Raw genomic sequence first — 13,892 nt, forward strand, 5'->3', positions numbered from 1 at the left:
CCTCAGAACTGGGTTGAGATAGAAAGAAGTTGATTCTGCCAAGCCAGAGAGGTGGTGGGAAAGTAAGGAAGAGTTCTGTCTGCTCCGGGCTAGCAGCTATTGGAGGCAAAGCCAGCACATCCCCTGAGTCACTGGATTTTGGTGAGAAAGTGGCTATGACCTCTACCATCCTTAGACTGGGTCATAGGGTAAACACATCCCCTTGATACCTTGTATAATGGGTGCCAATCTGAGGGGTCTGGCAATTCCCAAAGAGGTAGAAGAGGCAGGGTGGGAAAACCTCGGGTGCGAGAGAGGTACCTGTAAGGGGGGAGAAAGGAGGACAGAGGGAGGGTCAGGAGGTAGAGTGGCAAAGAGGAGCTCGGAGGGTATTCCAGAAAGGCAGCAGGCAGAACTGGAGCTAAACAGAAAGGAGTAGAGCCATGGGGTCCCAGCCTGGAAAGAAACTGCAGTGTCTCTCTCAGCCCCAGACCCCAGTTCCAGTCTGGGGGTCTGAGGATCCCAGACGAATCCTCTCTGTGGGGCTTCAGGCAAGTTTACTCACTTCACTGAATCTCAAGCATCTTCCTTTCTTTCTTCCTAGATCTAATTCGTAGGCCACAACATTCAGCCTTTAAAATATACATTTTGGTTGTACATTTCACAAAGCCATGCAACCATTACCACTACATAATCCAGAATATTTTCATCACTCCAAAAAGAAACTCTGTTCCTGCTAATACTTATCCCCAATCTCTGGTCATCACAAATCTACTCTTTACCTTTATGGATTTGTCTCTTAAAGATATTTCAAAGAAATGGAATCATGCCAAGTGTGGCATTTTATTCCTGGCTTTTTCCATTCAGCCTAATATTTCCCAGGTTCACCCACGTTGTATCATGTAGTTCTTCCTTTCCATTCCTTCTAAAAGCTGGATAATACTCCAATGCATAGACATACCACAGACCATCCATTCACCAGTTGATGTACATTTGAGTTGTTTCCACTTTAGACTGCTACAAGGAACACTGCCATGAACATTACCTTTGTTTTCTGAATTATACAATACTGGAGAACTACTACCCTCACAGGGTTGTCACGCATCTTCTATGAGATGTGAGATCCCTGCATCTGATAGTTTTTCAGTAAATATCCCTGTTTATTTCTGCTTTGGTTCCCTCAAGATAAGAGGCGGGAAAGAGACCTAGTTTTCCACAACTTGCCAACATCTGGTGTCTCCTGGGCCAGTGTGTCATACTCACATTGGGTGGGGAAAGAATCAGTCATGGATTCTGCTTCTGCTCTGACTTCTGCTTGACTTTGCCAATAACTACCTACCTCACATCTGGCACCAACTTAGAAGGCATTGGTTGGTCTACCTAAAGCTCAGATAAGGCTTACACACACACACACACACACACACACACACACACACCCCAGCCCCCCACTGTAAGTGAGCTTTCAACCAGTGACCAGACATCCAGGCTAACACACAAGTTCCATCTGACTCCTGCATCTTGATTATACCAACCCGTTCCCAGGGAGACTTAGGACTGGATTATTGAATGGTCTTTTGTCTAATCCTCTCTATAGCAGGTCAGGAACTTCGATTCCCACTGCTGGGGCTCCAGCGCCAAGCACATAGTAAGAATTTCCCCCCCCCCCCATCAAGCTGGGGTGAGCATATTTTGTTCATGGGGTCAGTATTTCAGTTAGGAGCCAAGGATAAGTCACTTCCTGCCTTCTAGATGAGCTTTCTAAAATGGAGGTGACAGACACAGTGAAACCAAGGACATTTTTGAGCCACCCCTCCCCAACACCCCAAGGGTGGAAGGCTCACCTTCACAGTCCCTGGAATCTGAAACTGACCTGAAACAGGTAGCTACTCCTTCCCCAGAAAGAAAAGGGGGGAAACAGAGAAAGGGAGTTTCCTACCCCCTCTCTTTCACTCTTTCAGCCAAGCAGTCACAGGCAAAACTTTAAAAAGGCCTAAATTTGTTCTGGACTCACGCTTTTCTCCTTCCTAGTCCCTCAGCCCCAGCCCCCCACTGCCTTAAGCCTTCAGGCCTTTCTCCCAAGATTCCAAAACTAAAAAGACAACTCCTCCCCTCACCATAGTGCAGAAGCTTCTTGCCTGGAACAGCAAGAAGGCTTAGTGGCAGGCAGGCGGGTGGCAGGCAATCTGGTGGAATTTCATGTGGGAACGGCTTCTGGAGGCGTCTAATTCTATAAGGGAGGCGAAGTAGCAGTGGTAGCATTGTGAGGTACCCTGGCAGCAAGCCCCCCAGTCAGACTCCCTCCATCAGACCTCGCCGGAAACCCGCCATTCCTTCAGTTTTCTAAAAGCGGCTGAGTTGGGGTGGCTGTGGATTTTTGTAACAACACAACACATAGCCAGTGGTTCGCAGGCCTGTGTTTTCCAGAAAGACAAGCCTGGACTCACCGTCCTGCCTCAGGGCCTGGGCTCCATACCTGGGGAGCAGACAGTCTTCTACTTTCTAACAAGCCGGACTTGAAGTTGAGAGTAAATCGCCTGCTTGAGTGACAGGTGTTTCCCGGCTCAGCCCTTGGGGAGATTCTCCAGTAGGGTAGGGACAGCCTGTCCTGTCCGGGGAGGCCTGGTGGGCTGGACTTCTCTGGTCCAGTTCAAAACAAGGGGCGACTCCCGCCAGGTGAGGGAGAGAGTCTGTCCTCCCTCCTTGGTGCCCCTGTCTGGCCGTCCCTCCGTCAATGGCAATGTTCACTTTGCTTTTGCCCTTTAAGCGCCTGTCTCTCCCTTCCGCGAGCTACTCCGAGCCTCGGTCTGCGTCCCTCGATCTCTGGCTCCTGCATCTGTCTCGGCTCCTGGCCTCGCTCTTCCCCTCCTCCCTCCCCCACGCTGTCATTCACCCCGCTCCTCGCTGCGCACAGCCAATGGAGAGACCCGGCCGAAGCGGCGAGGCTCGCGTGCACCGGGCTTTTTCGCCCGGTGATTGATGTCCCAGAGTCAACAACCAGCAAGCAGCCGGAGAGGGGAAGGAGAAGCCGGAGAGGGAAAGAATACGGCGCCCCCTCTCTCCCTCCCCTCCCCTCCTACTTGAGTCCTTCTGCGCACTTCGCTTCCAAGTCTCCGCGCAGCCAGGAGCCACCGTTGCCTCCGCAGCCCCCGGAGCCCAGCACAGCGAGCACTGCCGCCCGGGCCCCCCGTGGGGCCAGGGCCCCCAAGGCAAGGGACCGGCATGGAGCACCTGGGTCCTCCACACCACCTCCACCCCGGCCACGCGGAGCCCATCAGCTTCGGCATCGACCAGATCCTCAACAGCCCGGACCAGAGCGGTTGCATGGGGCCCGCTTCACGCCTGCAGGACGCGGAATACGGTCTTGGTTGTTTGGTCGGAGGCGCCTACACTTACGGCGGCGGGGGCTCCTCCGGTGGAGCAGGGGCCGGGGGCGCGGGGGCCTACGGTGGCGGCGCCAGCGGCCCTGGCGGCTCCGGCGGCCCAGCGGGCGGCAGTGGCGGTGGCGCCTGCAGCATGGGCCCGCTGGCCGGCTCCTACAACGTGAACATGGCCTTGGCGGGCGGCCCCGGTCCAGGTGGCGGCGGCAGTGGCGGGGGCGGCGGCGGGGGCGGCGGTGGGGCGCTGAGCGCAGCAGGAGTGATCCGGGTGCCGGCTCACAGGCCGCTAGCGGGAGCCGTGGCCCACCCCCAGCCCCTGGCCACCGGTTTGCCTACCGTGCCCTCTGTGCCTGCCGTGCCAGGCGTCAACAACCTCACCGGCCTCACCTTCCCCTGGATGGAGAGTAACCGCAGATACACCAAGGACAGGTTCACAGGTGAGTCCGGCCCCGCCTGGCCGCGGCCCCTGGCTCTCTCTCTGGCTGCCCCGATGGCTCCCGGCAGCCCGTTCCAAGAGCACCGGCCGCCCAGCTCCTCTCTCAGCTGCTCAAGTGCAGTTCCTCACCTGGTTCCATGATCCAAGACAGGGCCGTGTTCCGAGAGGTCTCCCAGCCGGGGCCCCAGACTCGCGCCCGCAGGAAGCCTACTCCAAGAGGCTTTCCCTCGGCCCCTCTCCCGGTCCCGGGCCCAGTAATGCATAGGGTAGGGGGCTTCAGGACTACCTCCTCCGGGCAGCATTCGCAGCTCCAGGGAAAACCGTGTGAACAAACTGCTTCTGGCGTCCAGGCTGCTGCTCTCTGCTCAGGGTGGCGGGCAAGCGCTAGAATCAAACACAAGAAAAGAACAGGTTCCTCCAAATCGTCCCCCGTCCCCCACCCCATACACTCGCCCCGGCTCGGAGCTCGGGCCAGCCCGGGTCCAGCGGCAGAGCTGGCAGACCCTTCCTGGATCCTTCGTCCAAGTCCCTGGCTGCCCGGAGCAGAGCCTCCAGGGACGGTGCCCTCCTCCTCCTTCTGTCCCGAAGGGGCTTCTTCTCCCTGGCACCCCATCCCTAATACCTTCGGCATGAATAAAGCCCTGTCTAGCAATCCAGCGGCAATGGGCAGCGGGAGGACTGGCGCTCGGTGGCTACCGGCCGCCGCCGCCCTCTACGCTCCTTCCCGGCTCCACCCCGGCTCCCTCCGCGCCTGCTTCCGCTCTCACTCTCCACACTCAGTCCTCTCCAGGGCCTTGCTTTTTTTTTTGCCGCCTCTTACCCTTGGCCTTAAGATCCTATCCAGCCCTACTCTTTCTGTCTAGTCCAAATCTCCAAACCCTAGGCGGAAAGCTGAGTCTGAAATTTCTGCAGCTGGACCTTGGAAAGAGAAGTTAGGAAGCTGTAGGCCGCTGCGCACTGCCACAGGGAGTCCAGGGCGCACGGGTGGGAGAGGCAAAGGGGCACAGGCGAGAGAAAAAGGTGTGGCGTGAGGCCCTGGGCTGAGGGACCCCCTGCGGTACCCCAGACCCCTGCTCCTAGCAGCACAGGCAGAGAGGCCCCTGTAGCCCCCGAGGGCTGGGGGAGGGTGAAGGTGCTGGGGCGTCAGGCACTACTGTTGGTGGAGTGGATTTAGAGGAGGACCCTCACTCAGGCGACCACAGTGCTCTGACACAAGCCTGGATCCCAGGCAGGAGATCGCTGGTCCCCATCCTGTGAGGGAAAGGAAGCCATAGCCAGCCGATTTCCCAGCCGAGGAGGTTCAGAGGCGGTGGTGGACAGCTGTGACTTCGTGTGGCCCTGTGCCTTGTGTGCTGGCCTGGGGGGCTGTGTAGATGTTATTAGTTTGAGCCTGTTCTGTCTGGGTGTGCCGCTGTGCGGTGGATGCTGGGGTGGGGACTGAGGTAGGGGCCTGCACTAGTTCGGCCCGGGGGTGGGGGTGGGGGCCTGTGGAGCACCTTGCTCTGAGCCCTGAGGTCTGAGGCTGCTGCGACCTTCAACTCCACCGAGGAAATCGGGCGGGAGGGGGCGGGGGACCGGGCAGGGCTGGGAAGCAGGCAAGGGCCTAGGGCTAGGAAAGCCTGGGGCACTGGCGGAGGTGGCTGCGTCGCCCTGGCGGGCGGGAGAGAACCATTTTCCGCCCAGAGCTCTTTGCTGAGGACTTTCCGCTGGCTCTGGGCCCCTCACGCATGCCGGGGTCACGCCGCTGCGCTGTGCTCGCTGACTCGCGGGGTGTCGGGCCTGGGACGCCTCCTGACGCTCTGCCGCTTGCCTCTGCCGTCTGTCTGTCTCCCGCTCCAGTGGCCCTCTCACCCTTCACTGTAACACGCCGTATAGGTCACCCCTATCAGAACCGGACACCCCCCAAGAAGAAGAAGCCGCGCACGTCTTTCACGCGCCTGCAGATCTGCGAGCTGGAGAAGCGCTTCCACCGCCAGAAGTACCTGGCCTCCGCCGAGCGCGCCGCCCTGGCCAAGGCACTTAAAATGACCGACGCGCAGGTCAAAACCTGGTTTCAGAACCGGAGGACGAAGTGGAGGTGAGCACGCGGGGCGACCCGGCCGCAGGCGGTGCAGGGTCCTGCCGTTACTTAGCGCTCTCTGGCAGCCTCTGCAGGCAATGCTGCCCACAGGTTTGCGGAGTGCGGGCTTCCACCGGGGTCGCGGGGACCTGGGAGCATGGAAGCTCAGGGCCGCGATGGGGCTGTGGAGCCTCGGATTTATGTGGCGGCTCAGAGGGCTCTACCTGGACAGCCCTCCGTGCGCACCTATACGCAGCTGAAGTCCCGCGCACTTGGGCAAACTGGCTAGACGCGTGGTGGACTTTCGAGCTCAGTCAATCCTCCGGGGACTTTCTGATGACTAACACTAATCTTTATGGGGAGGGTCACTGCCTCTGTCGCCCAAGACTGAAGGTGGAACGGCCCACGCCTTGTTTCTGCGCACCAGCCGGACTCTGGGCAGTGGCTGGGGCCCCAGACAGCGAGCTGGGTCCTACTGACCGCCTGGTCCCCAGGCGCCTCTACCCACTGGATTCGGGCCTGCGAGGCGAAAAATCAATCCGCACCGGCTGTGGCGGGCTTCCCGCGGCTCCAGACCAGGGGGGATCAATTAGGAGCAGATGGGGGTGTGTGAGAAAGAGAGCCGTTTCCCGCTGCTGTCACACACGGACAGCTACGCACTACACACTTTTTCACATGCACAATACTGACTTCTGGTTTTCGCTCTTCCGTCTGCCCTGAGCGCCCCCTCCACGCACACACTCCTGGCAACCTTAGTCGGCACACAGTTAGTCTTTCTCTCGCTCCACCCTCCCGCAGGTCTGACCCCAACCCTCCCTTCCACACGAACCGCCCCAGCCGGGATTTTGTCTCCAGCTTAGGCCCTGGGTGGAGGGAGCTAGAAAGAGAGTTGGGCGCAGTCGGCGCCGCGCCGGGCGGGCCTGAGCTCAGGAGGAAGGAATTGGAGTTTCCTCTTTTTCTGAACGAAGGCGAGGAATCTGCCCAGGATTCCGCCTTCAGGGCCACAAAGGAAGCAGAGGCCCCCGCCCCAGAGGCTACCGCCCCCCACCCACATTCCTGCAGCTGGAGAAGGGGTGGAGGACCTCTGGAGTCCCGGCTTGGTGGTGGAGGAGGGGTGACACTGGTGTTTTTCAGGCACTACTGTTGGCAATAGATTGGGGCAGAGGAGGGAGTCCCTGTCCCCTAGAAGGTGCAGTGGGGGTCTAGGGAGACCCAGGCCGGCAGAAAGTGAAAACTGAAAACAAAGAAGAGGAACAACAACTCCATTGCACGGGGGACAAGAAGCCCAACCGGCAACCTGGCAAATTCATTTATAATGGAAGAGCCCTTGACTGCGATGCCCGTTTTGCTTTCTAGACTCCCCCCATTTCAAAGAGAAGGCTGGGAGTTGGAGAGATGAGAGCAACAGCGAGACACAAAGACAGAAAAGCTTCAGGCGATTGGAGAGGCAGAAAGGGGAAGGGCAGAACCCCAAGGATTCATAGAGGGAAAAGCCAGGACGGTGCGGCCGTGGCTGCAAGAGGCTCTCGCAGGCTGCAGGCTTTGCGGGGCTTCATCGATCGCCTACAAATTGCTTCGGGAGGCCCCGGGGACTCCCATTAGGTCTGTCCACCTTAGAGACAGACGTTTGATCTCAGTTGACAGGGCAGAGGGGCGGCATTAAACGGAGTGAGTCATCGCCTCCCAGGACCGCCTCGGAGACAGCCTGCGGTCCGGTGGGAGCCCTTGGGGGCCCAAGGCTGGTGGGGCGGGGGAGGTCTGGAGAGACTGGTGGGCAGGAAGCAGAGAAGGGTCGGCCTTGAGTCCTCGCCTGGCTGCCCTGTGATCTCAGGGAGGGTGGGCCTATTGGGACCTGGGACCCGCCTGGTCTCCCTGCGGGCGCAGGCCAGACCAGCTGTCCTCTTAGCCGGGCGTGGTGGTAGTGCGCTTCATACTCCTAGTCCGGGAGTGCCAGCTGTTGGGGGCCTCGCAGACTTTCCCATTGATCCTCGCCATACCTACATCCATGGAAGGGGTGGGGGGGAGGAGAGGGAGGTTTCCCAGGTCTTGGCCAAGTAGACGCCAGTGCATCGACGGGGCCCTAAACTGGAGTCCGCGCAAGCGTCGGAGCCGGGTTGGTGCTCGCATTGGATAACAGCTTGTTCCCGGGGCAGGCGACAGACCGCCGAGGAACGCGAGGCTGAGAGGCAGCAGGCGAACCGCATCCTCCTGCAGCTGCAGCAGGAGGCCTTCCAGAAGAGCCTGGCGCAGCCGCTGCCTGCCGACCCCCTGTGTGTGCACAACTCGTCACTCTTCGCCCTGCAGAACCTGCAGCCGTGGTCTGATGACTCCACCAAGATCACCAGCGTCACGTCTGTGGCGTCGGCCTGCGAGTGAGCCTGCCTGTGCTGCCCTGGGAGCCCCCAGGCCGGGGTGAGGCTGGCTCAGAGTCAGGACTTTGCCCCATCCCTCCCTGCTTTGGACTGCACAGCACAGCGGGAGCGCCACGTCCCTGCCGGGTTTCCCTGAACTCCAGCCTGCGTTGGCCTCTGTGCTCCCTTCCATGGAAGGAAAGACAAGAGAGGGCCCATCCCAGAAACCGATGCGGATGGGATCCCCATGCCCACTGGAATTGTTCTAAGTCCTCCCAGTTGTCTATTTCATTTTATTCCGTTTTTTTCTTTTTAACATGGAACAGAAAGGCTAGGGAAGGGGAATTATGAGAAAGAGCTTTTGGGGATCCCAGCACCGCCATCTGTTAAGTGCCCTGGGAGTCCCCCTCAAGTCCCACTCCTCATCACACAGAGGTGATGTCATTGTCCCTCCTGATGGCACTCCAGAGCCCACACACAGGGACCCACGAGCCACCCACAGCACAGAGTGGCACACACAGGGTCAGAGCATTCACACTTTGACCCTCACCCTCAGACATGGGCCAGGGGTGACCAAGACTCATTTTGAACGGCATAGTGCCCCCACCCACATACAAAGCTAGGTGGCCCCGTGACACCAGCCCACGCGCAACAGCTTCATGCAACCTCTCTAGGTTCCTAACCGCCCCCAGGTACACACAGCCTGAGTTTCACCCAGGCTCAGACCATTTCCCCAGATTCTGTTTGGAGTGCGGTGGGGAGTTTTAAGTGACACACTTACAAAGTGTTTTCTGTGTAACCATTTTATAAAGTGCTTGTGTAATTTATGTGGAAAAAATAATAAAGCCCTCCGGATCTGGAGTTGGGCTGCTGCTCCTCGCTGAGCCCGAGTCTCCCAGCTCTTTGCGTTTGGTGCAAACTGAGGAGGCAGCTGCTGGTGTTCGACCCTGAGGAGGGGCGCTGGAGAGAAAGATAGGAGGGAGGCAGGAGAACCAGGTGTTGCTGGCACAGCCAGTGCTGCAGAGAACTTATCTTTGGGTGTGCAATTGTGTAAAATTGTGAATGTGTGGGCCATCAGCTGGTTCCTCTGCCTGAATGTTTGTAATTTAGCGTTTGCATTGCTTGCATGTAAATGCTTGTTTCTGCTTAAGTTTCAAACCGAAACTATCATGGCACATGCAGGCTTATCGTAGCAAACCATGTGTGAGTGTGACTGTGTGTAATTGTGTGTTCATTCATTTTTGGGGAGTGTGAACTGTGTTATTTGAGTGTGAATTCATTTTTTGTGGTGCTTTTGCATTGTATGTCTGTATCATGCTTAATGTTCTGATTGTATGTGAGATGAAATCGTGAGTTGTGTGGGCAACACATGCTTGCCTGGGACAGTGTGTAAGTGAGGGAGTGAGTGCAAGGGGGGTGTAGATCACAGGGGAGACCTCCTCAGGGGTGGTCAGGTACACGTGGATTGGCGAGCCGTGTGTGTGTGTGTGTGTGTGTGTGTGTGTGTGTGTGTGTTTGCTGGAAGGACCAGCATCTGCTGGGGAGCTGCAGGCACTGGGACACACTGAAACAGGAGTCAGGGACCTGGTCTTCTCCCGCCCTTTCTGGAGACTGGGATTTCCAGTCTGCGGGCTCTAGCCTGGCCCCGGAAGGGATCTGGAAAATGACTTCTTAGGAACCCATAGGGAGACCCCCGCCCCATCTAGCCAGAAAAGTAGCCAAGGTACCCACTCAGAATCCATAATATCCAGTCCCCAACCTGCCAGTCCAATTGCAAGTGAACAAACTGACCTGGGCGGGCTTTTCTGGAAGAAAACTGGATGGTGGAAGGGTTAACTTACTGTCCTGGCACAGTGAGCTGAAGTAGATGGGGAATTGGGGGATTTGGAGACTTTTCTTGGGATAGGAGAGTGCAACAATTTTGCAGCTGGTGGGTGCTGGGCAGGCACAGTTCTGCAAGAGCCCTGTACATCTCCACAGCAGGTAAGGGCAACTACCAAAACTGAGAGCCACTGGATTACTACTCTGCCCTGGCCCGGTAGCTGGTAGCCAGGGTAGCCATTGTGATTGCAAAACAGGGACAAAGGAAGCTGCAGGGGAAATGTGTCAGGTGTGTGTTGGGGGGTGGGGGTGGGGTGGGGGTAGGGAAGTTGATCCACCCTTTCACCTGCAGCCTCCTTGGAATAGATCTCGGTGAGAAAGAAAGGTTCTGGATGCAAAGGGCTTGGCCAGCCTCCCTGCTCGTGCTCATTCCTATTAGCCATTTGGGCCCCACTCCGACAAGCTGGTGCTGGGTCCAGAACAAGGGTTCTGGCGCAGCACTAGTGTGCAGTGTGTCTCTTGCACACCTTGGTAGCAGCTCAGGGCTGCAAGCTGCGTGAAATGTGGAAAACAAAAACAGTCTCCTAGAACCACAAGGTCAACTTCCTCCCAGCTGGCCAGGTCTGATTGTCCCCTCCACTCCCAGTGAGTCTGAAGCCGCAAAGCCCATGCATTCTTACTGAGGTGTGGCTTCTCTTCATCTGTGTCTTGCAGAGGGCCGCAGGATCCCAGAGCTACTTGACCCTAGGGGAGACTGGGCCTTCCTGCCACCTCTCTGATTCTCCAGGACCACCTCAAAAGGTTGCTGTGTCTGCGTTCTGGTGGTGGGGGGAGGCGCCGGTATTTTCTGGGCATAGAAACTACTCCCAGGGAATGGGATGGGAGTGGGGAGGAGCAGCTGCCAGGTCCAAACACAACAGCCCCCAACTGGCTCAGAGACTGCCTTGTCACCACCACACCGCCCTGCTGTCTTGTGTGAGACACTGCTGAGCAAGTTGGGTGCAGCGCTGACCCCCTCAAATTCTTTCTACATCTCCTCCCTTCAAAAGCAACCCAGCACTGGCACTCATAAACACACAAAAAGACACGAGGCAAGAGCCGACAGTCTCCAGCCCCGCTGCTTAGGGACCCTGTGCCGTTCAGCCGGGACTCCGGCAGAAGTGAATTCTCTGCACATCTAGATCACCCCCGCTGCAGGACTGCAGTGGCCACCCCACCTCCCTCCAACACTCCCAGACCCTGGGTGGGGTGCCCCAGAGGTGCCAGACTCCCAAGGGTGCTAGGATCCTTGGCACGGAAGGACCGTGGGGAACTCCCCGCTCTCGGACCAAAATTCGTTGGGACCGAATTTCAGCGAATCCCGCATGCACCGAGCAAGGCGCTCAGGGCGGCAGTATGACTAGCCGGCCGCCTGCTAGGCATGCAGGGCGGGGGCTCAGGGCAGCCTGACCACACTCTGGAGGGAGCAAGGAGGGGGTAGAGGAGAGGGGGCTGTGAGGGTCACAATCAAGGCCAACTGCTGGCTCGCTGGCCACCGCTGGAGGAAGCTGGAAACTGCTGAACTTCCACGGCGCCTGCAGGAAATGGTCTGTGATCGAAACCAGAAAAGGAACACGGCACAAGCAGAGCTGGAGGAAGAGAGGAGGAATTAACCAACCTGTGTGGGGAGCAAGGCCCCTTCCCTGCCTGGTGTGACACTGACCAAGGTCCCGCAGTCCGCCAGACCCGAGAGCCGTTTTGGAACTGGCACAGCCCCATGCAGTGGCTGAGTGAGCTGCTGCCTTAGGGTTCCAGACACTCAGGCAGGGCCTGGGTCCCAAGGGCCCCCTGCAGTGCAGTGGGTGGCACACAGGGAGGATCTGGCTCAACCTGTTAGCTATAATAGCGGCTTTGTGTGGCTGCTGCTTGGCTTGGGGGCCATCTGGGCACTGAGTGCTGACTGCCTGGGGGAGGGGGAGGCCAATTGCAGCGGCAGGTGTGAAGTTGGCCCTGGGTTCTCCAAGCTCCTGTGAGGGCTGGTGGCGCTGTGAATCACCTGCAGGTGATGTCTGTTCCAGGTGCAGGAGGCAACAGGAGGCAACCCAGCAGGGACCTTCCTCTGGACTGTGCCCAGTCGAAGCAGCTGGGAGCCAACAGGCACATCACAGTACAGCTGGGTTGCGATGTGGCCCCTGGCTGCCCTGAGCCCCTCAGTTCACTAACACAGGATGGGACCCTCTGCCCAGGTGGCTCACAGCAAGTCTGATACACTTGCTGCCCCTACTTGGCCAGCCCAGATCCTGGTGCCCCCCACCACCACACGGCACCCCACACCCCACGGGACAGCCAGCCCCTCACCTTGCCAGCAGCTCCAGGATGGGCTCACAGTTTGGCATCCAGGGCCGGTCTTTCCCTAGCCAAAGACCCCATTGACCGGCCCGGTCTTGCTCACCTACGCCCTCCCAGGGATTTCTTATTCTTGGGAGATCTAATAGGAAGAGGCTGAGCCAACACCGGAGCCAGGTCGGGTTTTCCACGGAGCTCGGAGCGGATTCCAAAGACGCGGTGTGTGCGGTGGTTGTGGGGGAGGGCGGGGAGGTGAGAGGAAGCTGGTGGTGTAGGGGGCGAGGAGGGCGAATCCAAACCCACATTCCCCTCCCGCCCCCCCAGCCTGTCCTTCCAGCCAAGGGTCTGCAACGCGACACCCGGGAGCTACAGGTGTGCGTGCCTGGCACATTCATACATAACCTTCCCGCCTGCTGCTTGCTTTTACTCTCACAAGCTCATGCCTGCCTGTAGGCTCCCCGTCCGCAGATTCCTGATGGGGAGCCTTCCTTTCTATCCCTCTCCTCCCCTGCCGGCTGGAGACCCCAGGCGGCCGGCCTGCGGCGGGGGATTCCCTTGGGCTCGTGCAGCAGCAGCTTCCAGGCCAATTACACCTTCCTGCAAGAGGCCCTGGACTCGGGGACAGAGGGCTGCCGTTGCAGGATCCTAGGGAGGCGCAGAGGCTGCCTCCACGAAGCTTGAGGATATCCGTGTTCCGTGGTGCGGGAGAAGGTTGGCAGCGGCGTAGTGGGTAGGAGTGGGGAGACACGAGGGAGGGGTGCGAGGACCCCGCGGCCGTGCACATCCAGAAGGCAGAGGCCTTGGCGGGAGCTGCGGCCGCCCCGTCGCGAGTTCTTCTCCAGGGCCTCAGAGCGCGCGTTGTTACCGGCTGCTGCGGGAGGAGCTGCAAGACCCTCCAGCGGGATGCTCGCGGGGGCGGCGACGACCCCGCGGCTGTCCCTGGAGGAACCCAGCGGAACAAGTGAGTTCCGGGCGCCCTCTAGGGGCCGCGCGGGGAGAGGCGCCCGAGCGGGGCCCTGGGGAGCTCGGCTTGCCCGAGCAGGCTAAGCAGGGCAGTCGAGGCGCATTGTAACCGGGATCACTCTGCAGCAACGTGAAGGATCGCTTGCTGCGTGCCGGGCACCACCGCACGCTTTGCAAGTCCGAATGCACCCCTAACCACCACCCCATGCGGGAGGAAGGAGTGTTTTGGCTCCCACTTTACAGGCTAGAAAAACCAGAGTTCAGAGATGCTAAGCAACCCGCCTAAAAGGCGGGCGGCTGGTCCACGTTGGGGCTTCGCTTTGCGACTCAGCTCTAACGCTGGAGCCTCGGGTTCGTTTTAAAGAGATGGATGGGTGTGGGTGGATTTAGGCAGGCTTGGAGGTGGGGCCCTCACCAACCTCCCCACACACCCTCAATGGCCAGTGTAGACGGAGGGCGCTCTCAATCTCCTGGAGATGATGTCTAGGAAAATGCCACCCACTCCTTTCCACCCAGCTTGCTGTCCATGCCAATTCTCTGAGGCCACCTCCTCTCCCACCCCTTGCTCAAGCCCATCCTCT

General features: G+C 58.8%; 1 protein-coding gene across 1 annotated transcript; it reads left to right on the plus strand.

The window, feature by feature from the left end:
* The first annotated feature begins 2,954 nt into the window (after positions 1-2,954).
* On the plus strand, positions 2,955-8,227 carry TLX1 (T cell leukemia homeobox 1). Its single transcript, XM_004579944.3, has 3 exons — positions 2,955-3,793; positions 5,668-5,869; positions 8,005-8,227. Exons 1-3 carry the CDS (start codon positions 3,199-3,201, stop codon positions 8,225-8,227), a joined length of 1,020 nt encoding a protein of 339 aa, XP_004580001.2. The 5' UTR covers positions 2,955-3,198.
* The last annotated feature ends 5,665 nt before the right edge of the window (positions 8,228-13,892 follow it).

The sequence above is a fragment of the Ochotona princeps genome, chromosome 13, assembly GCF_030435755.1.
Source record: "Ochotona princeps isolate mOchPri1 chromosome 13, mOchPri1.hap1, whole genome shotgun sequence".
NCBI classification, from domain to species: domain Eukaryota; kingdom Metazoa; phylum Chordata; class Mammalia; order Lagomorpha; family Ochotonidae; genus Ochotona; species Ochotona princeps.

Coding starts and splice junctions, on each gene's coding strand:
- TLX1 (XM_004579944.3), top strand. CDS start 3,199: ATGGAGCACCTGGGTCCTCCACACCACCTCCACCCCGGCCACGCGGAG. Junction 3,794..5,667: donor CACCAAGGACAGGTTCACAG/GTGAGTCCGGCC, acceptor CACGCCGTATAG/GTCACCCCTATCAGAACCGG. Junction 5,870..8,004: donor AACCGGAGGACGAAGTGGAG/GTGAGCACGCGG, acceptor TTCCCGGGGCAG/GCGACAGACCGCCGAGGAAC.